The 26,468-nt window shown below is 34.1% G+C and overlaps 2 protein-coding genes and 1 long non-coding RNA gene across 3 annotated transcripts; 2 read left to right on the top strand and 1 right to left on the bottom strand.

Moving 5' to 3' along the window:
• Window positions 1-3,106: 3,106 nt before the first annotated feature.
• On the top strand, window positions 3,107-6,764 carry LOC112022682 (uncharacterized). The gene is given in 8 exon segments (XM_065777797.1): window positions 3,107-3,145; window positions 3,258-3,575; window positions 5,111-5,182; window positions 5,348-5,431; window positions 5,433-5,609; window positions 5,833-5,913; window positions 6,003-6,092; window positions 6,226-6,764. Coding segments are annotated over 8 exon segments (939 nt in total). The 5' UTR covers window positions 3,107-3,121; the 3' UTR covers window positions 6,319-6,764.
• An 855-nt stretch (window positions 6,765-7,619) lies between these two features.
• On the bottom strand, window positions 7,620-19,808 carry LOC112022681 (sulfhydryl oxidase 2). Its single transcript, XM_065777773.1, has 13 exons — window positions 19,754-19,808; window positions 19,567-19,668; window positions 19,298-19,433; window positions 18,797-18,821; window positions 18,613-18,705; window positions 15,551-15,732; window positions 14,590-14,659; window positions 14,416-14,484; window positions 14,252-14,325; window positions 13,991-14,169; window positions 8,667-8,776; window positions 8,295-8,572; window positions 7,620-8,085 (listed from the first exon to the last, which is right to left on the bottom strand). Exons 1-13 carry the CDS (start codon window positions 19,806-19,808, stop codon window positions 8,064-8,066), a joined length of 1,395 nt encoding a protein of 464 aa, XP_065633845.1. The 3' UTR covers window positions 7,620-8,063.
• LOC136069359 (uncharacterized) lies at window positions 11,387-13,152 on the top strand. The gene is made up of 3 exons (XR_010630603.1): window positions 11,387-11,511; window positions 12,573-12,719; window positions 13,007-13,152. It is a non-coding gene; the product is annotated as an uncharacterized LOC136069359 (long non-coding RNA).
• Window positions 19,809-26,468: the final 6,660 nt, after the last annotated feature.

Here is a 26,468-nt window from a genome sequence, read left to right as displayed (position 1 = left end):
GTTTTATTGCTTATTATGCACTATTTTTTTTTTTTTTTTTTTTTTCAAAGAGCATGCAATTTGCATATATGGCGACAAAATTTAGAAGTGCACTTCAAGTTGATGACCAATAGCAACTGTCATTCAGGACTCTGTACGTGACAAATACACATACATCATACACTTGTATTTGTGATGCAAGAGATTATGTAGGCTTATCATCCTAGATCATAATAATATATTATATAATGTTTCTCCTTGACCAAGTGTCTCGCAGTCTTACTACAGTGAATAAAAAAGAACGACCAAGTACAATATAACATGGCGGAAAAAAAGTTATAAAAAGTATATGCTTAAATTTAATTAAGAAATGTAAAATTTTTTTATTGGATGATGTAAAATATGAGTTTTACACCTCATTTTTACTAAATCCGAAATCATATTTATATATATAATCCTTTTAATATGTTTTATTATAATTCCCAAATAGCACGATTTCTCCTTTTTTTTTTTTTTTTTAGTACTCTTACAAAAGCTTTTCTAATTTTTATTGTCTCTAAGGCTCCAAATTTTATATCATGCCACTTCATTAGAAATGACAAAATATCTTTAACATATCATATCCAACTTGTCATACTCTTTCTCAAATGTTTCACATCACAAAGAGGAAATGGATACCCATAATTCAATTCCACTTTACCCTGTTGTCATCCCAAATTCAAGTGCCCAGTTCCTGTATCCGTTCTAGAAAGTAATTATGGTACACAACTTAAATTGAACCTAACTTTGGGAATAAAGCAAAAAAAAAAATATATATATATATATATATTAAAAAAAAAAATCTAATTACAGTGAAAGAGAAGGAATGTGAAATTGAAGAGTAACTCTCTGGCAGTCTTAACGGCAATAACGGTAGAGTACAAGGACAATTGTGTCACTCGCGGACTTGCCGTTGGAATCTCTCCCTTTCTCTCTCTCTTACAAGACATGTATTATAGGACACACCCACGTTTACATTTTTTGCCAAAGAGAGACGCACAGAGATTTTAATAATTATCCATGAATGTAAAATTTTTGGTATTATAAATTGGGTTCGGACAAGCCCAAACACTCAATCTCTTGCTTCATTCCAAAACAGAGATTTCCCTCACAAACTTAGAAAGAAGATAGAGATAGATAAATAGAGAGAGAGAGAAAGAGAAAGCTTTCTTTGCTTTAAGAAAATACGATCCCCTTCTTGTAAGTAAGTCTCTTCTCTATTCCTTTCTTTTTAGTACCTATCTTTTTGGATAAATTCCTTTCCTTGTGCTTATACTTTCTGTCTTCTATGTTCTTTGTTTCATAAAAAGGTGAACTCTTTTTTCATGGGTCTTTCTCCTTTTCCCTCTCTGTTCTACTTTCTGGGTTCTTTTTCCTCCTTGTTTTTATGCTTTGGAATGTTTTTAGAGAAGCTTTCTATATTGGGTTTCCTTTTATTTTCTTTGATTGTTCAGCTTTCTATAAGTTATGCAGTTTTATTAAAGCCTCTTATTGTTCATATATATAAAGATTCCTCACTTTTTTTAAATCCTTCCCTTTCTTCCCTCCTTAACTTTCAAACTCCTTTCTCCTTTTCAAAAACTTTGTACTTATTGCTTTTTATTCTTTGCAAATTTTTTTGAGCCTTAAATTGTGTTCCTTGTCCTCTCTTTGAGGGGTCCAGTTTCTCCTGTTTTGTTTTGAATAAAAAAAAAGAACTCCATGTTGGCTCTTCTTTTTTGTTTGGTGATTCCCTTATCAAATAGCTTGCTTTGTTTTTAATAAGAATTGGTTTTGTTTTCCAGGAACTCTATTGAAGGAAAAGAGCTTATTCAAGGAGTTTTTGATTTTTTTCAGGCTTGGATACAGATATATTTCCTTGGAAAGATTTTAATTCGTTTGGTGGGTATTGATAATTTGAGTATGGGGGATCACTTTGTGTTGCTGGTGGATCGATTGATCACTGAATCAACATTAGAAGCTGCAATTGAGAGCAGAAACAAGTCTCTGCAAGCCACTTCCTCAGTGGTAATCATTGACGAGAAGAAAATTGATCACTCTTCCAAGAAGGTGGATTTTGCATCTCATGGGAAAGTGGTGGAATGCAGGATATGCCAGGATGAGGATGAAGATTCAAATATGTAATTATGGTACACAACTTAAATTGAACCTAACTTTGGGAATAAAGCAAAAAAAAAAATATATATATATATATATATTAAAAAAAAAAATCTAATTACAGTGAAAGAGAAGGAATGTGAAATTGAAGAGTAACTCTCTGGCAGTCTTAACGGCAATAACGGTAGAGTACAAGGACAATTGTGTCACTCGCGGACTTGCCGTTGGAATCTCTCCCTTTCTCTCTCTCTTACAAGACATGTATTATAGGACATACCCACGTTTACATTTTTTGCCAAAGAGAGACGCACAGAGATTTTAATAATTATCCATGAATGTAAAATTTTTGGTATTATAAATTGGGTTCGGACAAGCCCAAACACTCAATCTCTTGCTTCATTCCAAAACAGAGATTTCCCTCACAAACTTAGAAAGAAGATAGAGATAGATAAATAGAGAGAGAGAGAGAAAGAGAAAGCTTTCTTTGCTTTAAGAAAATACGATCCCCTTCTTGTAAGTAAGTCTCTTCTCTATTCCTTTCTTTTTAGTACCTATCTTTTTGGATAAATTCCTTTCCTTGTGCTTATACTTTCTGTCTTCTATGTTCTTTGTTTCATAAAAAGGTGAACTCTTTTTTCATGGGTCTTTCTCCTTTTCCCTCTCTGTTCTACTTTCTGGGTTCTTTTTCCTCCTTGTTTTTTATGCTTTGGAATGTTTTTGGAGAAGCTTTCTATATTGGGTTTCCTTTTATTTTCTTTGATTGTTCAGCTTTCTATAAGTTATGCAGTTTTATTAAAGCCTCTTATTGTTCAAAGATTCCTCACTTTTTTTAAATCCTTCCCTTTCTTCCCTCCTTAACTTTCAAACTCCTTTCTCCTTTTCAAAAACTTTGTAATTATTGCTTTTTATTCTTTGCAATTTTTTTTGAGCCTTAAATTGTGTTCCTTGTCCTCTCTTTGAGGGGTCCAGTTTCTCCTGTTTTGTTTTGAATAAAAAAAAGAACTCCATGTTGGCTCTTCTTTTTTGTTTGGTGATTCCCTTATTCAAATAGCTTGCTTTGTTTTTAATAAGAATTGGTTTTGTTTTCCAGGAACTCTATTGAAGGAAAAGAGCTTATTCAAGGAGTTTTTGGTTTTTTTCAGGCTTGGATACAGATATATTTCCTTGGAAAGATTTTAATTCGTTTGGTGGGTATTGATAATTTGAGTATGGGGGATCACTTTGTGTTGCTGGTGGATCGATTGATCACTGAATCCACATTAGAAGCTGCAATTGAGAGCAGAAACAAGTCTCTGCAAGCCACTTCCTCAGTGGTAATCATTGACGAGAAGAAAATTGATCACTCTTCCAAGAAGGTGGATTTTGCATCTCATGGGAAAGTGGTGGAATGCAGGATATGCCAGGATGAGGATGAAGATTCAAATATGGAGACACCCTGCTCTTGCTGTGGTAGCTTGAAGGTTAGTCAGTTGCCCTCGCCTTTGATTCTAACCTTTAATTTGTTTTATAATGTTTAAGTACTTGTATTTTGGGTTTCCTAGTCTGCCCTTTATGTTCTTCATGTTGATTTGTACAATCCCAGAATTTAACTGAGTGTCAATAGCAAAGTTGTATGTAGAGTTGTTTTATTGATTTGGTATTAGTCTTAAAAAGATTTGGGGTAAATTAAACTTTTCGTCCCTGAAATTTGGGATAAGTTTGATTTTGGTACTCTAGATTTAAAAAGTTTTAATTCAGTCCTTCAAATTTCAGAAATGGAAAAATTCGTCCCTCCATCTATTTTCCATTCATTTATTGCTTGCATTTTTGGTCCCTTAAGATATGAGGTTGGTTCGATTTTAGTCCCTATATTGGTTGCTGATGGTAATGTTAATGGGAAAATAGATGAATGGACTAAATTGTTTCCTTTTTGAAATTTGAGGGACCAAAATATAATTTACCCAGAGAACCAAATCGATTCAGTGCTGCCCTACAAGTTTTTTTTTTTTTTTTTTGCAAAGATGGACCTTTATTATCTTGATATATACTTGACACAGCAAGTCAACCCCCCAACCCACTCACACACAAAAAAAAAAAAAATATTATATAATATATACACACACATATCCGCTTCATCATATTGATTAGTTTTTGACATGTCACACGTGACTGAAAAAAAAATCACCAATATAAAATTGAAAATTCCTAACTTGATGGACTTAAGCTAAGCTTTGGGCTTCTTTTGATCAATGCAAGTAATGATTCTGGGAAATTCGCCAGATTGGATTTGCATGCGCAAGTTTTTTATTTTTATTTTTATTTTTTTATGCTTGTAGAGAAAAAGGAGGGGAAAAAACCTTATAGGTCTCTCCACATGTAGGAAAAGTAAGCTTGATGTTCACATATCAAAAGATGCAATTATCAAAGTGACTTAGCACGCTGTCATCATAATTATCATGTACACATCAACCCCACCAGCATCAAATAATCTCTTTTTTTTTGGGGGGTGGGAGGGTTTGACACAGAGTCACAGATAGTGCCTTTGTGTTGGATGTGGATTAAGACAGTCCAGCATGAACTAGAAAGAGGTGCATTGCCTGGATGTGGATCATGAAACAGAAAGGTCTAAATTTGGGAGTTTTTAATTGCAGATCACTTTTCTAATCTTTGTAACTGTGTGGCTGAATCTTTAAATCATGGTGCATATTCCTTAACATGGTAATGAAGACTTCACATGGTGGCTACTATAATGCTCCTTTAGCTTTAGCCATCAATCCAGTCTTTTTGGCAATTCTTGTCTTCTTTTCAAATTGTTGCTTAAGAAGTGTTGAGATGTTGTCTCATTTCACCTCAATAGAATGAGCGTACTAGAGGACTCAACTGATGGTTTCATTTACCATGTAAATTATGATTTGTTCAAAACCATGCCTTTCTTATTTATTTGATTTTGCCACTGCATAATTGGTTTTAGTGCAGAATGTCCCTGTCATATTCATTTGTTTCTTGATTGTTGCAGTATGCCCACCGTAGATGTGTACAAAGGTGGTGTAATGAGAAAGGTGACACCATGTGCGAGATATGCCACCAGGTGATTTATGATCTTTCTAGTCATGCTTCTTAATATTTTATTTTCACCTTTCCTTCACTGAACACACAGTTTTGACTACTTCATTATCTGCAGAATATTCTATTTTGCATTTCCCCAATCATTACAAATTTAGCTAATTACTAAGATTGAATTCTTGAATTTCAGCAATTTAAGCCTGGTTATACTGCTCCTCCCCCTTTTTTTTTTTTTTTTTTTTTTTTTTTTTTTTTTTTTTTTTTCAACTTGACCAATGTACTTCTGTGGTGGTTTTACCAGGGGAAATTGGGAGATATATCGAAGGGACTCAAATAGTCCCCGTGTTATAGCAATGGTTTCAGCTAACCGCAGTTTCTTGGAGCCTGACTATGATGAATACTCGGCTTCTACTACAAGAAGTTTGATGTGTTTCCGTTCAGTTGCTCTCATTGTACATACTCTCTCTCTCTCTCTCTCTCTCTCTCTGTGCGCGTGTCTGTAAAAATTCTATTCAACGTTTTAAAATGGTAACCTCTAACTTAAAAAAAAAAATGGTAACGTCTAACCTATATATAGGTTAGATCTAGTTGTAACAAGTCCTCTTCAGAATCATTGATCCATTGCAATCATTCTGACCAATGCCTCTTCCAAACTTATGCACTTCTTGTTTGCAGTTCATGGTTCTTCTGATTTTACGGCATACTCTTCCTCTCATAATTAGTGGAGGCAATGGTTATTCTTTCCCGCTATCTATGGTAAGCTTCTTCGTTTGCCATTTCATTTCATGAAAACAAAGATGAAACCTCAGTTGTAGATAAGTACAATTGCATACCATTCTTTGCAGTTGTTATTTCTACGAACAGCTGGAATTATCCTGCCAATCTACATTATGGTGAGAGCAGTAACTTTTCTCCAGCGCCGTAGATACCAACAGGTTAGTTCCTATTATGGTATCACCTTTCACTTCTTTTCTAATTTTAAATGTTTTCTGCAACCTTAAACCATCTAATAGCCAATTCTCATTGAAGTTTATCTTTCAATTTCCTTGTTTTGGTGGGTGACATTAGGAGCCTTCCATTTCACCAATCGCTTCATCCGATGATGAAATTGAGGATTCAACCTTGCAGCCCCAGCCTCATATCATTCGTGTTCAGGTGTAGCCACTGCAATTGAAGGAAATTTGGTCTTGGCTTGTGATTAGTAGTAGCATCTTCCAATCTTTATATTAGTCTTGTTTCAAGGTGAAATGAATGGAAATTGGGATAAGATACTTTCAGAGGACAAGTATGATTCTCCTTTGCCATCTCTCAGACCAAGAGGCAACACTTGAAACAATTATAGAGCAAATTTCTATTGGATGTAGTTTTTAAAATATGCACTCCCCTTGCTGCACATCCTCTGAATACTTTGTACAGTCAGAAAAGTACCCAACTGTATATACATATGATATACCAAAAGAATACAAGCCAATATTGTATTAAAGGTGAAGAATATTGTTGTATATCTGTATTGTAAATACCCCAGTTGGCATTCATATCTCAAAAACTGATACTAGTCAGTAGAACAAGTTAATGAAGCAAGACAAGCTGCATAAGTTAATCTTTTACTTCAAAATCTTCTCTCATTTTGCACTGTTTTCCTATTAATGGACACAGACATGGATTAAAATAATAATAATAATAATAATAATAAATTGGATATGCTCCTCTTAGAAGTTATTTAGTGCACTCTTTCCTCTCTTATTTCTCTCTATGAAGGTCTTCAACAGCCAAACATGGCCACAGCTCAGAAACAACAATTGTAAAAATTTAAATACCACAAACATGATGCATCCATCCATTCCAGGGATTCGATATTACAAGTTTCTAACTTCGTTTGTTTTTCCAGATATATGTCTTACCTAGAAATCTATCACATACCATCAAATGGGAATATATGTTCTTCTTCTTTTCAACTTGCACTGTACGACTTTGGTCTATAATCAATTTTTTTCAACAAATACCTAAACTTCCGGCTATTTCTGTTAGCTGGATTGTCATTAAGACCTAAACACTCCCAAATGATGTCATTTTGTAATTTATTTCCGCACTCATTCTTGACTCTTTCTTGTCTCTTTTTCTTTCTCCTTTTTCTTTGCTACTTCTCTTAGCGAGAGACAAAATGGATACTGTACGAGTTTGATTGGTTTTGAAGAAAAAAAAAGAAAGGTTACATACAACATGATCCGAAAGTTTGGTGACCAACTTGTAAAAGATAAAAATAAAACAATAAGAATCAAAATGAAAATAACTCCAAACTTATAAAGGTGTAATTCACCCTATTTTGTCCGACTTGCACTGAAATTTAACATTGTTCAATGTTCCAGAAGATGGTGAAAGGGGGTCATTACTTCGAATTGATCATTATTTCTTCAAGCCGCCAATACAAGCCACCATTACTCAAAAAGTAAAGAGAAGTAAAATACAAAGAAAGACAAGTGTTATTAATAAGTGGATGATGTAACAATCAGGTCAAAGTGTGCATGAAGTCCAAAACACCAAATCCAAATCCGATAGAGTTGCCAATCATGACTCCATATTTCAATCAGAGTACATACAAGATCATTACTCTTCTTCTAATCCCTCGTCTAGGTCCGTATGATTAACAAAAAGTAAACATCAAAAAATTTATTTAAAAAAAAAAAAAAAAGGGCACAAATCTAGTGTGATTCTGTCAAAATTATGATTGTGATAAAAATCTGTACAGTCCATTTTAATTGAAAACCAGAAAAAAGTTTTGAAAGAGGATACAGAAGAGGACCTCAAGCAGGGTATTTGGTACAAGTCTTTCATCTGGACTCCCCCCCTATTCAGAGACTGATTTAACCTGGCTGTTGCCTGTATGTAGTTTTTCCTCCTAACAATCTTTAGTTCCAGCTTTTTCTTGGCCTGAAAAGTTGCGGAACAAAAACAAAATAAGAAAATGAAAAAACCTCCTAACAACCCCCCTCATTTCTAGCTCTCTCGCTCTCTTTTTTTTTTCCCCCTCACCCCCATTTTTTTTTCCCTTATGGTTTGCTTCTTTAAACCCTTTTGAAAGAGCTCATTACCCTCCTAATTATCAAATTTCTTTATAAGAGTGTAGTTGGTGAAAATACTTCCGACTTTTCTGCTGTGAACGCCAGTAGCAAGCAAGTGCACCAAATGCACAGCTAGCAACAGCAATTGCCAATGCAGCTCCCAAAGGCACCACAAAAGCATTTGTTGAGACCACCAAATCATCAAGAGCCGCACCAGACTTATCACTTTCATGATTATTCTTGTCCTTGTATATAGACACTAGCTTTTTCCCGTAGTAATCAGTCAAAAATTTGAACACCTCATCCTGGTCCCACTGAATTCCACTCTGGCTTTGAGATTGACGGCAGGAAGAGCATCAGAAATTGTAGAATATTGTATCTGCAACGTTTTAATCCATATATGTCAGTGTATTTGGGTTCTCCAGTACTGCTGGCTGTTCAACTTTCAACCTGGCCTATAACTGTTATCATTGAATACTGTTTCTTGAACTGTTGTATATAAACCAATGCATTTCGATTGGGTAAAACTTTGAGCTTGCTTATGAGCTTTTGGCCAGGACCTTTAACATAAGATAGTTCAAGTTAGATTCATAGAAATGCCCAATTTCATTCTGGAAATTAATCAATATTTCATGCATAAAATATGCTCTAAGCCTAGCAGATTCTGCTTCTGATGTTTTTCTCATTCTTTTGTCTCAATTTGAAAAATTAAATGAGTTTGTGAGAATATCATTTCAGGCAATTCAGTAGACATAAAATGTTGGATGTCCTGTCTAGCAATGAGTTCCTTTGATTTTGTGAAAACTCTTTTCACCCACTTATATGAAATTTTATGTAGTTGCTTATTTGATGATATTGAAAGCCTTGAGGGGGTTGAAACTGTATACGAATTTGATTTGACTAATAATATTGGTGGATTTTATTGTTTGCCGAGCATCAGTGCTTAGCCATTTATTGAGTCTCTGCTGAGGTGAGTGATGTGCCAAGTTAGTTTGGATACTTAAATGCCTTGATAGTAAGATTGTCAGTTTTCAGATGCCTATAACTAGCTAGTAGTCTAATACCTTAGCTTTTGCAGTGAATATACCCATTCTTATGTTCTATGGTTATATGTTGGCTAGGTCAGTTCAGTTTTCTTGTGATGTTATTTTTTATTACTGGAAGCAATCCCTAACCATTTATATTGTCTTTGCATGTTCTTTTGCAGATGTTTTGCCGTGGCAGCAAGAATGATACTAGGGGTTTTAGGTAGTGGTTTGTTTTGCATACTCCAAATTTTGATTAACGGTTTGGTTTTCTTAGCATGTATCTTTTTCACATTTTAATATTTAGAATTTTACATGTGGTTGCCTTCACAAAATTACAAGATCTCCCAGAGAAGTGAAAAAAATAAATAAAAAAAAAAAAAAATCTGTACAACTGACCTTTTACAGAATTCTTCATCTAGGAGATACCTGGTTTAATGTGATAGACATATATTTCTGAATTGCTGTTATAACTACACTTATCTCTATTTGTGTCATACATTGGATGGAAGGATTAAAATAGACATCATGTGTGGAATGTTTCTTTTAGAAGTGCACAATGGAGATGTGGATAGTTAAATTTATTTTCAGCTCACTTATTTGAATGATTTGGAAGGAAATGCTGTGAATTAATATTTGTGAATACTATATGGTGGGGATTAGTGGTTGGCTTTACCATTGTACCATTTCTTGATGTGTCCTAAGATGAAGGTGAAGCTACTGCTTATTGCTTTCTGGAAGTTTCTTCAGGAAACAAGAAATCCTTTTTTGTCTTTTTATGTTTTATGTGTTTTATTGGGTACAAATGAAACGTAAAAGTACTTTATATTTAAGACAAATTAGTGTGTTGTGTGTGTAATGTATGAACACATCTTAAAAGTTAACTTTCAATTTGTAGTTTAAATTTTTTTTTTTTTTTTTTTTAATATAGACAAAAGGAGACAATAATTTCTTTTTGCTGCATGGTTTTCTCTTCTCCTTTTCTTGTATATAGTAAATTTTGATTTTGAGAGTAAGAAAGGTGCTTATGAGATTGAGATGGTATCCTGATGGTGCTTTCCCATGATGTCATACACAGTTTTGCCTCCTGTACCACAATTTTACAATTCCACTGATTACATGTTAGTCATATGATTACCTGCAATCACTAATGCAAGTGCAAATTTAAACATTAGCTGCTGCTTTTATTTGGTTATTATAGCCTCACCACTAAAGTCGCCTCCCAACTAGGGGAATTATTATCAGTGGTATTCTTTTGACAAGAAGCTTTCTTCTCTTTCTGTAGTTGTGGATTATGGGTTTTGCTGCATTCACTCTCTGTGAGAATTGAGGATGGAGAGAGCCAGTTTGCATTTCAAGCTATTTGTGAATTTGTACACAACTTCTTTATTTGTGAGGAATGTCGCCAACATTTTTATGAGATGTGTTCAAGGTATGTGCTTCTAATAAATAATGCATATTTCGAGGATAATTTCCTCCAAACCAAAGGAATCTCCTACAAACCATTATGTGGTGATTCATATGACCATTCATGTATATTTNGGGTAAAACTTTGAGCTTGCTTATGAGCTTTTGGCCAGGACCTTTAACATAAGATAGTTCAAGTTAGATTCATAGAAATGCCCAATTTCATTCTGGAAAATTAATCAATATTTCATGCATAAAATATGCTCTAAGCCTAGCAGATTCTGCTTCTGATGTTTTTCTCATTCTTTTGTCTCAATTTGAAAAATTAAATGAGGTTTGTGAGAATATCATTTCAGGCAATTCAGTAGACATAAAATGTTGGATGTCCTGTCTAGCAATGAGTTCCTTTGATTTTGTGAAAACTCTTTTCACCCACTTATATGAAATTTTATGTAGTTGCTATTTGATGATATTGAAAGCCTTGAGGGGTTGAAACTGTATACGAATTTGATTTGACTAATAATATTGGTGGATTTTATTGTTTGCCGAGCATCAGTGCTTAGCCATTTATTGAGTCTCTGCTGAGGTGAGTGATGTGCCAAGTTAGTTTGGATACTTAAATGCCTTGATAGTAAGATTGTCAGTTTTCAGATGCCTATAACTAGCTAGTAGTCTAATACCTTAGCTTTTGCAGTGAATATACCCATTCTTATGTTCTATGGTTATATGTTGCTAGGTCAGTTCAGTTTTCTTGTGATGTTATTTTTTATTACTGGAAGCAATCCCTAACCATTTATATTGTCTTTGCATGTTCTTTTGCAGATGTTTTGCCGTGGCAGCAAGAATGATACTAGGGGTTTTAGGTAGTGGTTTGTTTTGCATACTCCAAATTTGATTAACGGTTTGGTTTTCTTAGCATGTATCTTTTTCACATTTTAATATTTAGAATTTTACATGTGGTTGCCTTCACAAAATTACAAGATCTCCCAGAGAAGTGAAAAAAAAATAAAAAAAAAAAAAAAAAATCTGTACAACTGACCTTTTACAGAATTCTTCATCTAGGAGATACCTGGTTTAATGTGATAGACATATATTTCTGAATTGCTGTTATAACTACACTTATCTCTATTTGTGTCATACATTGGATGGAAGGATTAAAATAGACATCATGTGTGGAATGTTTCTTTTAGAAGTGCACAATGGAGATGTGGATAGTTAAATTTATTTTCAGCTCACTTATTTGAATGATTTGAAGGAAATGCTGTGAATTAATATTTGTGAATACTATATGGTGGGGATTAGTGGTTGGCTTTACCATTGTACCATTTCTTGATGTGTCCTAAGATGAAGGTGAAGCTACTGCTTATTGCTTTCTGGAAGTTTCTTCAGGAAACAAGAAATCCTTTTTTGTCTTTTTATGTTTTATGTGTTTTATTGGGTACAAATGAAACGTAAAAGTACTTTATATTTAAGACAAATTAGTGTGTTGTGTGTGTAATGTATGAACACATCTTAAAAGTTAACTTTCAATTTGTAGTTTAAATTTTTTTTTTTTTTTTTTTTAATATAGACAAAAGGAGACAATAATTTCTTTTTGCTGCATGGTTTTCTCTTCTCCTTTTCTTGTATATAGTAAATTTTGATTTTGAGAGTAAGAAAGGTGCTTATGAGATTGAGATGGTATCCTGATGGTGCTTTCCCATGATGTCATACACAGTTTTGCCTCCTGTACCACAATTTTACAATTCCACTGATTACATGTTAGTCATATGATTACCTGCAATCACTAATGCAAGTGCAAATTTAAACATTAGCTGCTGCTTTTATTTGGTTATTATAGCCTCACCACTAAAGTCGCCTCCCAACTAGGGGAATTATTATCAGTGGTATTCTTTTGACAAGAAGCTTTCTTCTCTTTCTGTAGTTGTGGATTATGGGTTTTGCTGCATTCACTCTCTGTGAGAATTGAGGATGGAGAGAGCCAGTTTGCATTTCAAGCTATTTGTGAATTTGTACACAACTTCTTTATTTGTGAGGAATGTCGCCAACATTTTTATGAGATGTGTTCAAGGTATGTGCTTCTAATAAATAATGCATATTTCGAGGATAATTTCCTCCAAACCAAAGGAATCTCCTACAAACCATTATGTGGTGATTCATATGACCATTCATGTATATTTTCGTTACATGATTCATTATTGAATGATTAGAAGTACAAATGGATGGTCTTTCAACTGCAATGTAGTAGGTTGGAAGAACTTGCCTCCAAACCAGTTTGAAGGAAAATTTGTCCTATTTCAAATCCTTTAAGCTTCTTTCAGCTAACTTAAGCTAAAAGTGAATAGTTTTGATTTTCAGTGTCTCTAGTCCCTTCAACAAAACCCGTGACTTTGCCCTTTGGTTGTGGAGTGCACACAATAAAGTCAATGAGAGATTAAGCAAAGAAGAAGCCACTCTACAAACTGGGGATCCTAAATTTCCGAAGATGATTTGGCCTCCAAAGCAGCTTAAAGGCTTTAATGCCAGTGAGATATAGAATTTCACAAGCCAAGGAGCTTGAAACTGATACCCTCCAGAAGCAATAAAAGGGAAACAAAAAGACTTTATTTTTATTTTTATTATTTTTCCTTCAACACAAACTTAAAACCTTGATTATTGATCCCTAAGCATAATACATGAAGTGGACCAAGCTTGATGAACTCCAAACAAACCTTAATTATAAGAATATCAAGGTAAAACTAGACCCGACCCATAACATAAAACTAAAGTCCTTCATAGTAAAACCCATAAACCTGACCTAATTCTAGATTTAACTTGAATAAGCCAAATGACCCTAGTAGTAATTAACCAAAAGTCAATAAATTATTAAACTCTAACGTAACTTCTAGCTTTAATGAACCAGCATTAGAGTTTCCTTTTTTTTATGCGCTTTCATCCATCTTTTGCATCCAGAATTTGCTCATCACTCATGATTGCATCAATGATGAATGAAGCCTAGCAATCTTACTGCTTATGATATTTTTCACTTAAATAAAGAGGAAGGGTGGGGGGTGAGAAGGGGAATCTATAGTTAGAAGTGCATTATTTATTGTTTATGACATTTAAAATTGATAAAAGTTTGGCCAATGCCACTGTACTAAACCAGATGCTGACAATTGTAAAAGAAATCATAAAAAGTAACTGGGAAAAAAAATGTTGATACATATTTGTTTCTCTGGAATCAAGATTATATCAGAAATACAAAAACCTAGGTAGAAAAGCATCTCTTAAACCCTGACTGTACAACAGATAATATTGATACATTATATATAATTATAGAATGGCATAATAAAAATGTTTATAAAGGAAATGAAGGCCTTTGAGTGTCTACCCAATATCCACGAGGAACTTCTTTTCCACAAATCTGAATATTCCCCAGTGCACCCTTTCCATCATTATTTTCCTGCTTAGTAGTTGAGTCCATGTCTAACGGGCACAATTCATCAAAGTTTACAAGGACCTCTGCACTTCCCATACGGCACCTGCCATATATATCTAGAGTGAAACAATGAAGTAGCATGCTGGGCAGAGATAAGTGGCTTACTTCAAAGTTCAATCTTATACCTTTTAGAAGGATGATGAGCCACCAAAAGTTGTAGAAACTTAATTAGTGAACCCCGGGTTTCTGATTTGATCATCTGCAACAAAAGCATAAAATAGAGAGGTAGTATTCATTAATACCAATGAGCTCAATCAATAAAGCTTGACCAGAAAGCAAAAGGTTATACCTTGTGTTCTAAGATGATGTCAAAGGTCGTTGATGTTGCCTCCTCAACATCATACACAGCTCGTGCAATCTTACAAAATTCACAAGTTGCAAGAGTCAGTATTTAATTTATAGAGAAGAAACATTAATTTGTAAAACAAGCGGACAAATTATATTTTAATACTCCCTAAACGACCTGTCCAGGGTCTGACACATTTGATGAAAGATGCTCATTTTCAAATTTCTCATCATCCAAGCCAAAAGAGCTGCAAAGTTTAAAGCACTTAGAATTAGTAGCAAGAACAACTCTTGAAGGTAAATAAGCACACATCTTTACAAGTATTTTGTTCAATTCCTTTTTTTAAAATCTGGTTATAAAAATGACCTTCATAAGTAATTCTAGATATCTCATACTATTCTTTTTTTGTTTTACTTAAATGAATTCTGACTCCCCTCACAATCACAGAAAAGAGAAGAGAGAGAGAGATAGAGAGAGAGAGAAGGGGGGGGGGGGGGGGCAGGGCACATTTCAGTGGTTAAAAAAATAAAACAAAATATTTGGCCAAGTACTGATGATACTCATTCCTTTGACAATTTACATAGTCAAAAATGTAAAAACCAAGACCAACTTAACCCCATGGTTAAGCATCCAGATATGTCAACAAAGAGAGGAAATAATAATAAAAGGTTGATAATATTGTGGATCTCTTATTGAAGTTTCCATTAATTTTAAACTTTCCTTATTTAGTATCAAGTAGCACATGAGAAACTTTTCTAATTAGGGGCAAAATAAGGCACTCATCTTTGTGCAGGGGGCATTAGTTAAAGAACAAATTTGCTTTGCATTGAATGTATGCACCACAAATATACAAAGTATGAGACCAATGAGCTATAGCTCAACTGGTACTTCCTCTTATAGTAGTGGGATGAAGGGTGAGGTCATGGGTTTAACACCCGCTAGGTGCATGTCTAACTTACCAATAAAAAGATACAAAGTATGTGAACTTTCAAAAAACACACCATAAAAAAGTTAAATGTATATGTCATAAATCAAACATTGAAATAGTAAATTCTAACTTCATACTTGTTTCAAGTAAAACATATAGTACAATAGAATTATTACCTCCAAAAAAGAAATAGATGTAAATACCTCATACCTGCCCATTTGCTTGTTGATCCAATTAAGCAATCGATCAGCTGTCCGTGCATCATCAATAACACGTATTTCATTTTTCTCTTGTTTAGGTTTCCAACCACCAGATACAAATTTAGAAGGAGGGGCCCAAAAGAGCATAGGATAATGATCCACAGAAAACTTATCACAAAGTTTACTGTTTATCTGTGCTGCCAAAAAAGTGAAGGGAGAATGACTAACCACCAAGTGAAAATAATAGATTTAAGTGTTATTTGAGAAACCCAACAAGAGGGATGCAATAAATCAAACATAGAAAAATATACTGTTGAGGGTCAATCATGGTTATGGATTACTTGTCTGAAGTTCAGTTACCTTCTTTAATGGTATGGTTACCCCCCCCCCTCTCTCTCTCTCTCTCTCTCTCTCTCCCTCTCTCCCCCCCTTCTTTTTCCCCAAAAAGAGCCCAATCCTAGACAGCATAAGTCATATCAATATTGAAAGTTTTTTTTTTTTTTTCCAAATATGTAATATCAACATTAAAGTTAATATTTGATAACTGATATTAATGAATGTTATCCAATTGTCAAGGAACAAAATGACTAAGGAAATTATCTTTCCAAAATAAAACAAAAATAAAAAATTGAGAAGAAGGGAGGCATTACAAATTACTATAGGTATTGTTGCCACCCCACTTCTTTCTGTTCCAGATTACAATTTTTTACAAAGTCCAAATTCACAGTGTTTTTGTCTTCTTTATGTCAGAGCATACAAACCAAATTTCAAGCTAATGACTTTGGACTCACCATGGTTAATCAACCTGTGAATCTGTGACTACCAAGTCGGGTCCATCATGCAAGCTACATTCTCTTATTCACACTCACTCTGCCAACCATCAGCTCAGATACCACTCATTAAAGTGAAGGAAATTCTTCAAGTGAGATCTAGATTCACGTGATAGGACACCACATTCCCACTTTGGTTTATCTGAGACTTAGATATGGGGACTCATGTACAAGTCCACCTATTAACTTAAACTTTTAAGTTGGATACTTAACATAATATCAAAATCCAGTTTGATTGTTCTTGGACTCGACATGCCGTGCTTGTTAGGCTTTGTTTCATCTTTGGTTATGCCATCAGGCCCATTTCTCTCGATTTAGGTTTTGGTTGGACCAGGGGTATTAAGTTATCCCACATTGGTTGTGTTTGGGACTTGATATGGTTATTACCTAGTTGGGCCTCTCCAACTGCTAGCTTAGGCTTCTAGATTGGGTGCTTTAACATTGTACTCATCTATTATTTTGATCCAAGTAATGGTATTTAAGAGCAAAGACAAAATTCCTACAGGGGTCATAGACAAAAGAAATTTCTAATGGGAAAAAAAACAGTTCTGAAATTCACAACTTTTAGGAAAATATTAAACAGGAGCTTATGTAGCATAGGAGGCAAGATAGAATCCTACAAAACCAGCATATTCAGAAAAATCATTCTCATGTTTCTCACAAAAATCACCCCCTAAAAAATCCCACCATCCATTAAGCGTGACAGAAGCCACAAAGTTTCTTCCTCAAAAGCCCTATACCACTTGTTTCTACTCATCTATTATTTTGATCCAAGTAATGGTATTTAAGAGCAAAGACAAAATTCCTACAGGGGTCATAGACAAAAGAAATTTCTAATGGGAAAAAAAACAGTTCTGAAATTCACAACTTTTAGGAAAATATTAAACAGGAGCTTATGTAGCATAGGAGGCAAGATAGAATCCTACAAAACCAGCATATTCAGAAAAATCATTCTCATGTTTCTCACAAAAATCACCCCCTAAAAAATCCCACCATCCATTAAGCGTGACAGAAGCCACAAAGTTTCTTCCTCAAAAGCCCTATACCACTTGTTTCGCCTTCTAATAGACCTAGGAGTTTATCCCTAATTTCAATCTAAAATTTCTTTATAATCATAACAAACCCTGTTGAGAGTATTATAAATTTACAGCAGGATATATTTCTGCCTGTTGAAAATATATCACTGCAGATCATCCTTCGTTTGCTAGAAGAGTTCCACTCCATGTTCTCTAGTTTACAGTTGAGCTGTGTCTATCAGATGGTTTAGTTATCAGCACAGGATTATCAACCAATCTTAATCCTCTAAAGGGTTCTTTACAGCTTTTCTGATAGAACTGGATTAAAACAACTGTAATTTGAGAAAGGGTTATTCTGTTCCTTTGGTGGCTTTACTGATATGAGTATGCAAAGAAGTCTGAATAACTTGTCATAACCATCAATCAATAAGCTTATCTGTTCCAAACAATCAGCAGATTTGACAGACTTTCAGACACATTAGGACAAATGAAAAGATCACACTAAAATCCAAGAAGCACAGGCAGCAAAAGTCAAAGGAGTGCTATTGAATTTAAGCCAGTACATGGATAAAATGACTTAATCCAGACTTTTTTGAGTTTAATTAACCTTGCATTTATAAAAGATAGTTTAGCACCCTGTAAAACAGGATCCATTTTTTTATTTACGATTCATCAACTCCATGTAATTGGGGAATCAGATTGGATTTAATGATTAATGGATGAAATCAATTCCAATGTGGAGAAAAAACAATAAAATCCAATAACCACAATAGTGTCGGTAATTGGATTTTAAAAGGAGATAAGTACAAAACTGACAATGGGCACAAAAAGAATTAAACCCATTTCCTGGTCAGAGCAACAAAAGAAAATATTCTATTGTTTCTCTAGCAATCAAACAATAGTATAATTGTATAATTCATACTTGCAATTTATAGGATTTCAAAGTGACATGAAATTGTAGATGGGCAGGATCAGTTCCAAATCTGAAGAAATTATGGGATACTTAGATACATAATAAAATATATCAAGGGTTTACTTAGAGATGGAGGATTTCTATGATTGTGTCCTCCAAAAAATTCAGTAGTCATTCTCAGGATAGGAAAAAGGCACTAATATCTTCCACAGAAAGAAAATATCAAGAAAGTAATTCCCATTTCCCACACAAAAAATAATAAAATATGACCCCCTGTGAAGAAAGTAATCAAGAAAATTGGCAGCATAAATACCTTCAATGCACAGTCCACTCTAGTCATCAATATGATCCCCGGATGCACTGCATCAGGTCCATTAAAAAGCCTTGCAACTCTTTCGTAATGGGGCTGCACAAATTTATTTTCAATCAATACAACAACAAATAATAATACGGCGTCTCATTATGAATTATCGATCACAAATTTCAGCATATCATACCTTATAATTTCTGCAAGCAGGACACCTGCCAGACCAATTAAACCATGTTAAATAAAAATTGAACTCCACAAGACATACATACATCCAAGTTCGTTTTAACTTTTTTAACAAATGCACGTAATTACAACAACAAAGCCATATTCCCAAAACCATGGGGCCAGCTCAGCTATGGATCTTCAACAGACTAATTGGAAAAGTAGTAAACCATTTCTTAATTAAAGAAAAACCCATTTGAGATTATTTAATCAACTAATATATTTATATGGATTGCCGATTTCATAAACTACCTAGATAACGCGATTCCATTCAAAATAATTACTTTTTAGTACAAATTTCAACACCACCAATCACCAAACACTATTTCTCACCCAAAAAAAAAAATGTATTCCCAACCCACGTCTTAGTTGCAACCTAGTATTTAAAATAAACAAATAACATTTGAAATTATTAAACAACCTTATACAAATTATTTAAAATTGCATAGATCTGAAAAAAACAGACCAGTGAGCGAAGAATTCTACGACAGCAAAGGTGGCAGGGGTGTCTCTGAGAACAGCATCGAAATTCGTGACGTTTATATCGACAGCGTAATCGTGCGGGTGGAGATCAGCGACGACGTTGTCGTTTCTATTGTTGTCTTAAAAAAAAAAAAAAAAAAAAAAAAAAAATTCTCGTTACATACAGAAAGCAAACTAGGTGTAACACATGCAAAGAATGGTAACATACGTACCTCCCAAATACGTAGCATGGAGTAATTGACGACATGATACTATAATAAGCCATGGCAAACTGGGTTTGATTCTCAGTTGGATACACAGGCTCAATCTCCCTAACAATGCACCCTTGTGAAACCAATATTTCACGGTGTCCCTCTGGCATGCACATCAGGCAAAATTGCAACCACTAGAAGTTACATGGATCTTGACATTTCTCAGGCCCTTACTAAGCCAACCACACCTTTCACATAGTCCTCGTTACCAGCCAAGAATATGACATAGGCCTTGCTAGGCATGCTAACGGGTTTGGTGTAGGGGCGGAGCTAGGAAATTTTCTTAGGAGGCACCGGTAATTACATTTTTGTGTAATTTTTAGATTTATTATCAAATGTAAAAGAAATTAATGGAAAATTTCAAAAGCTAGGGGGGCCATGGCCCCCCTTGGCACCCCCTAGCTTCGCCTATGGTTTGGTGGTGATAGTGGTGGTGGTGGTGGTGATTTTAGGAGCCATTTTGAAGTTGGGTTTGGAGAAAAAGTGAGAATTGAACAAAGGTTTGTGAATTTGGGATTCGGTTTGAGAAGGATTTATAGTGCTTGGCTAGAGAGAAAAATGGTTTCTCTAGGAAAATGAAAAGAAGGGTGTAAGTTTAAGGTTTGTAGGGTTGAGAACTTGAGAAAGAAAAAGGCTTTTATAGAAGACAGTAAGAGAGGAAATTTCAAATTCGTGTTTGCTTGAGTAGAAAAGTTTGTACTCGAAATGGTTTTTTGTGATGGACTTGGAGTGGTAGGGTGGGGGTGTTAATTATAATTTATACAGAACTTGGGGTGGATTTGATTATGGTAAACAAATATTGGGATTATTGGTAATTAATAAATAATTCAACGTCGGAGTGGAAAAAAATTTAAGCCCAATAAGAAATGTTACGTCTATAACATTTTTACAACAAATTCTAGTTGGCAAGTTGCTATGGGCTGTTACTAGTAGGCAAGAAAGTAATTTAAGTGGTAGATTCTAATTAAAAACCTATATCAACCTGCTAACTATGATTTATTGTGAAAATATTGTGAAAATAGCATTTTTGTCGTTGTTACCAAGAAAATCCCCAAAAAAAATCGAACTATTACATTTAGATATGGCAGCAGTCTAATCTGACGGTTAGAAATAGGGATGGCAATTTTGCTCCGCCCTGCTTGACCTACCTCTCTCCGCTTCACCCTATGTGGGTTTTCCCCGCCCCGTAAAGGTGGTAGGGTAGGGATGGGGCAAGATTTTAGACCTGCACCACACTTTTTAGACCCACCTCGCCTCATCCCCGCCCTGCCGTGCATTAATAAGAGTTAAATTATAAATTTTTCATACCCTAAAACCCTACTATTTAAACAAAAATATTATCAACTTATTTTATTCTACTTAACGTGGCTCTCTACCTCTTTTTTCTCTCTGGCAAAGTTAGAAATAAAGTACCAATTTTAACGTTTTCTTTTGTCTCTATTAGAAACAAATTTATATACTATTGAATCATTGATTTCATTCATGCATCTTTCTCAACTTAGATTTCATCATGAACATAATAGAATTTTTATTTTTATTTTTATTTTTATGAGGTATGGATTTGAGTGTTTGTGTTTGTGTCATTGTGTGTAGGCGTTTGGCTATTACGAGGTACAAGTTTGAGACTCTGAGGTAGCTTTGGTCCAGGCCTATAAAGAGATATATATATATATATATATGTATGTATTTCTCTCTATCAAAACCATATGAAAACTATGTTCAATGTTATTCATAATATATTTAATGGTTCAACGACAATATTCAGACCCAGAAGTCTCTTTCTCATAGACTTTGAAGGGTCATCTAATCTTTGTTGATATGGCACAGTAGGCCATTTAATTCAATGCTTTTAGGATTTGAACAAATTGGAAAAATTGGTACGGGTCTATATATATATATATGTGTGTGTGTGTTAGAAAAAATAAAAGCTCCAGATTAGTTTAAAACTCATTGTTTCATTTTATTCAATAATTTTTTTTTTCCTTTCCCATTATTTTATATTATCTTTGTTGGAGAAATATAGTTTGCCCATTACTAAATTGCTAAATTAACATCAGGAAAAAAATGACTTCACATGAAAACATTGGTAGCTTCAATCCATCTGGCAGCATTCAATTTCCTTTGATAGTAGATGATAATAATGCAACCCCGTCATCACCTTTGTTGAATATGCCAAAATATGTCTAGGCAGTCCAACCTAGCAATGAGATAATTGAAGAAGAGGGGAAGTACAAATCAATTGTTTGGAATCATTTTAAGAAAAAGAGAGTTGACGAGAAAGACAAGGCTAAGTGCAATTATTGTAAGAAATTGCTAGTAAGGGGATCCAATTATGACACTAAACATTTGCAGGACCATGTGCAAATATGTCCAAGGAGAAAGTTTCAAGACATTAAGGATATGAATCAAAAAATTTTGGCAAGGGATTAAAATAAAGTGGATTCAATGGTGGGTGTGAATTCTTATAATTTTGAGCAAAATGTATCAAGAAATGAACTTGCTCGTATGACCATCTTGCATGAGTATCCCCTCTTTATAGTTGACCACATTTGGTTTTAGAAAACATTCAACTTCTCTTCAACCATTGTTCATAATGGTTTCTAGGAACACAATCAAGAAGGACATTGATGCAGATTGGTTAAGGAAGAATAAAATATTTTAATATTTTATGTTGTTTTCTTTTTCCTTGTTGAATTAGGATTTTAATTGGTTTTTTCTTTTCCTAGTTAAATTGTTTTTCCTTTCTCGAGTAGAAGTAGAAGTAGGTTTATTATTTCCTTTCCTAAAAGGAGTAGGAGAAATTCTATTCCTATAAATACTCTTTATAGAGAGGTTGATTATTATTATGCATTGATTAATAAAAGTTGGTTAGAGATGTTTTCTCTATTATTTTGCCTACTAGCCTAGTGTTCTTGTGGAACTTAGGTTTCGTGGAAGAGTTGTAGTAATTGTATGTTACAAATTCTGCTTCTACACGCCTACGCTGCATCAGTTAGTATCAGAGTCAGGCTAGGTTCCTACTATGGCACAAATAGGAGTACGTGGTGGAAAACCTGTTACCATAGATGACGTGTATGAACGCGATGAGGTTGCACGCAATGCGTAATTAGAGGCGTTCTTTCAACGAGTAGAGGAGTGGTTTGATGTGCTTTCAAAGTAGCTCCCCGCCTTAGCCGTTGGAAATCAGCCTTAAAACTACCATCCAAATCCATGTTTTGTGGAGGAGGAGGAGGATCTTGATATTGAGCAGAAGGGCTGCGATATTTGTCTAGTAGATTGGGATTCTCCACCAATTTATGATGACTATCCTGAAGATTTTAGTCAAGGAGAAAAGATTGAGTTTGATAAAAATAAAGTTATATACATACGAGGTGAGCCCATAACTCACATTGTTGATGAGGCTTTCGACATTCAGAAACAAAAGGTTATTGATCCCTTTTGGGAGGATTTTATTGAACAAGAATTGATAGAGGTTAACAAGAGGCATGAACGAGTGATTTTAAGTAATCTTTGTGGAGGAGGAAATATGAAGTTTTTGGATGTGTGCATGGATTTTTTTTAGTACTTGCTTCATATATCCCGCCATAGCAAAAGAGGTCAAGAATAAAAATCCGTACATTAAGATTTATTATGAGTGAGAAAAGATTGATAAGTAGCATATTGATTAGTCTTGTCATGCACAGAAGAATAGGATGGAGAGGATTATTCGGGGTTCCAATTGATCGTGGAAGATTGCCACAAAACTCGAGGACAAGTTTTCCCCAACCCCGAGAGAATGATGCAGATTGGTTAAGGAAGAATAAAATATTTTAATATTTTATGTTGTTTTCTTTTTCCTTGTTGAATTAGGATTTTAATTGTTTTTTCTTTTCCTAGTTAAATTGTTTTTCCTTTCTCAAGTAGAAGTAGAAGTAGGTTTATTATTTCTTTTCCTAAAAGGAGTAAGAGAAATTTTGTTCTTATAAATACTCTTTATAGAGAGGTTGATTATTGTTATGCGTTAATTAATAAAAGTTTGGTAGAGATGTTTTCTCTATTATTTTGCCTACTAGCCTAGTGTTCTTGTGGAACTTAGGTTTCGTGGAAGAGTTGTAGAAATTGTGTGTTACAGATTATGCTTCTACACGCCCACGTTGCATCAGACATTTTGAGCATCTATGAGAAAGAAAGGGAGAAATCAAAGCATGAAATTGATAGGAATCAAGTTAGAATTTCTATTATCATTGATATGTGGACTTCACAAACAAAAGGCGAGGGTTTATGATTGTAACAGCACACTTCACTGATAGTTTGTGGAGATTACAAAGCCGAGTTATGAGGTACTTTTTTTTACAGTATATATTCATTTTTATGTTTTAATTAAATTCTTTTCAAATGTTTTATGAACTTATATCATTGTTAGTTCTAATTATTTAAATTTCTCATTTAAGGTTTATTTATGTGCCATCTCCACATACAAAAGTCCTTCTAGATACTTTGTTGGAGTGGAATATTGATATGAAGTTATCTACTGTGACTATGGACAATTGCAGTACTAATGATGCAGTTGTAAAAATTATCTTAGATAAGCTTCAATGTGGTGCACTTATTATGCATGGATCAATGTTGCATATGCATTGTGCAGCACATGTTCTTAATTTGATTGTTCAAAATGGTTTGGATGTAATTGGATCATGCATTGAAAAGGTTCGAGAAAGTGTGGGATTTTGGATTGCATCAACAAAGAGAAGGCAGAAGTTTGAAGAGACGGCCCGACAAGCATATGTTGAATGTACCAAAGAACTAGCCCTTGATTGTAAGACTCATTGGAACTCTACCTATCTCATGCTTTCTATTGCTATAACGTATCAAAATGTCTTTTATCGATTGAACATATGTGAGTCATCTTATAAGTGCATTCTAACAGAGGAAGAATGGGAGATGGCAAGTAGTATATGTGAGAGATTGGTAGTGTTTCACAAGGTTACAGAGTTATTCTCAGGTACCTCATACCCTACAGCTAATCTTTTTTTTCCTAAGGTATGTGAAATAAAAATAGCTTTGAATTCTTGGTTTACAAGCTCAAGTGATGTGATTAGGAGTATGGCATTTAAAATGTTGGAAAAAATTGATTGTTATTGGAATGTGATTCATGGTGTTATGGCCGTGGCAACCATTTTAGACCCAAGATATAAGATTGAATTGTTAGAATATTATTTTCCAATAATTTATGGTGATGAAGCTGATAATGAAATTCAAAGGGTTAGAGATATTTGTTATGAAATGATTCGTGACTACAATTCTGGGAGAATGGGTAGGGAAGGTACTCGTGGCCCTTGTGTGGGAGAGGATCCGCAAGTTGATGAATCCCTTATGGACTTTGAAAGATATCTTAGTTAGAAAAAAAGGGGTGGGAATATTAAATTTGAGTTGGACCATTACCTTGAGGATGATTTAATGCCAAGAATTGTGGATTTTGATATTTTGACATGGTGGAAATCTAATGGGCCACATTATCCTACTTTGCAACGTATTGCAAGGGATATCCTTGCCATTCTAGTGTCAACTATTGCCTTGGAGTCATCATTTAGCACAAGTGGTCGATTGTTAAGTCCACATCACAGTAAACTTCATCAAAAGACCGTGGAGGCATTAATGTGTGCTCAAAATTGGTTATGGGCTGAAATTAATGGTAATTAACTTTACTAGTTTAATTATGCAATGATTTAAGTTGCTGCATTATTTATTATATTTTTCAATTGTTTGACTAAATTTATTTTACCTCTTTTTTAGGCTCTTCATCTACCGTAGATGGAATTGAAGATACATTCTAAAACATCCTGGATGATTATGATGGTGAAGAAGAAAGTGGTGTCACAATGATGGAAGAAAGTGGAGATTCTTTTTGAAGAACTAGGAAATTTATATTTTGTTATGTATTAGGAGTTTGGATTATTTTATTGTGTCATACTATGAGATTTTTATTGTGAAATTGTCTTGTTAAACATTTAGATAATATTATTCAGTTTTTGCTAAAAATTATTTTGATTTGATAGGATAAATTTATTTATAATTTCAAGTATATTTTTATTATTGAAACATGTCATTTTATTTGAAAAAATGGTAATAGTTGTAGGGAAAATTAATAAGAAATAGAGTTTTACGAGGTGAGATGAGGCTTCACGGGACCCTAAGGGGTGGGGATGAGGCAAGAAAAATCCATGTGGGGGAGGGGGCGAAGACCCCATCCTTTGGCCCTGCCTTGCCCCGTTGCCATCCCTACTCGTTAATACGACCCATAATTATTGATTTTAAGACAAACTAGTGGTTGACCTATATGATGCCTGAGAATATATAATCATTTTGAGATGTGGTATAATAAAAAATGTATAATTAATTCTCTAAATTTTGATTGTAAATAATTTGTTTTCTCTAAAAATTAAACAAATTCTAAAATTAATTTTATATAAAAGTTTTATCATTTTTAGTGTTTTTGATTGATATTATTCTTTTTTTGAAGTGGTCCTTATTCTTCTAAATTATAAATATTGTTATTGTGAATTTTAAAAGATCAAATTGGACGGAAATGGATGAAAATGGACCAATGTGGACTGAATGCCGAACTGTAATTGGTAGACATAACTCAAAAAAATTATAATAATTATAGTAATAAAGTGATGTAAAACCATACTCTATATGATAAATAATGTATTCGAATTTGATAAAAGTGGTTTGTTGTTAAAGTAACATTAATTTGATTTGTAATCACATTAATATGTTTAACTAAATTGTTATATGTGGATGTGATTCTATGTGCCTGTTGAATCGGTACTATGTAGATAAAGTTGGTTCACTACAAAAAAGCATAATAAGAAAAACACTTGCATGTAATATTTAATACAAAAAGAAAAGGAAAGGTAAGAA

This window comes from Quercus suber, unplaced genomic scaffold (assembly GCF_002906115.3).
Source record: "Quercus suber isolate HL8 unplaced genomic scaffold, Cork oak 2.0 scaffold_164, whole genome shotgun sequence".
In the NCBI taxonomy this organism is placed as follows: Eukaryota; Viridiplantae; Streptophyta; class Magnoliopsida; order Fagales; family Fagaceae; genus Quercus; species Quercus suber.
Note: the sequence above shows the minus strand (reverse complement) of the source record. Positions and strands in the feature narration are given on the sequence as shown.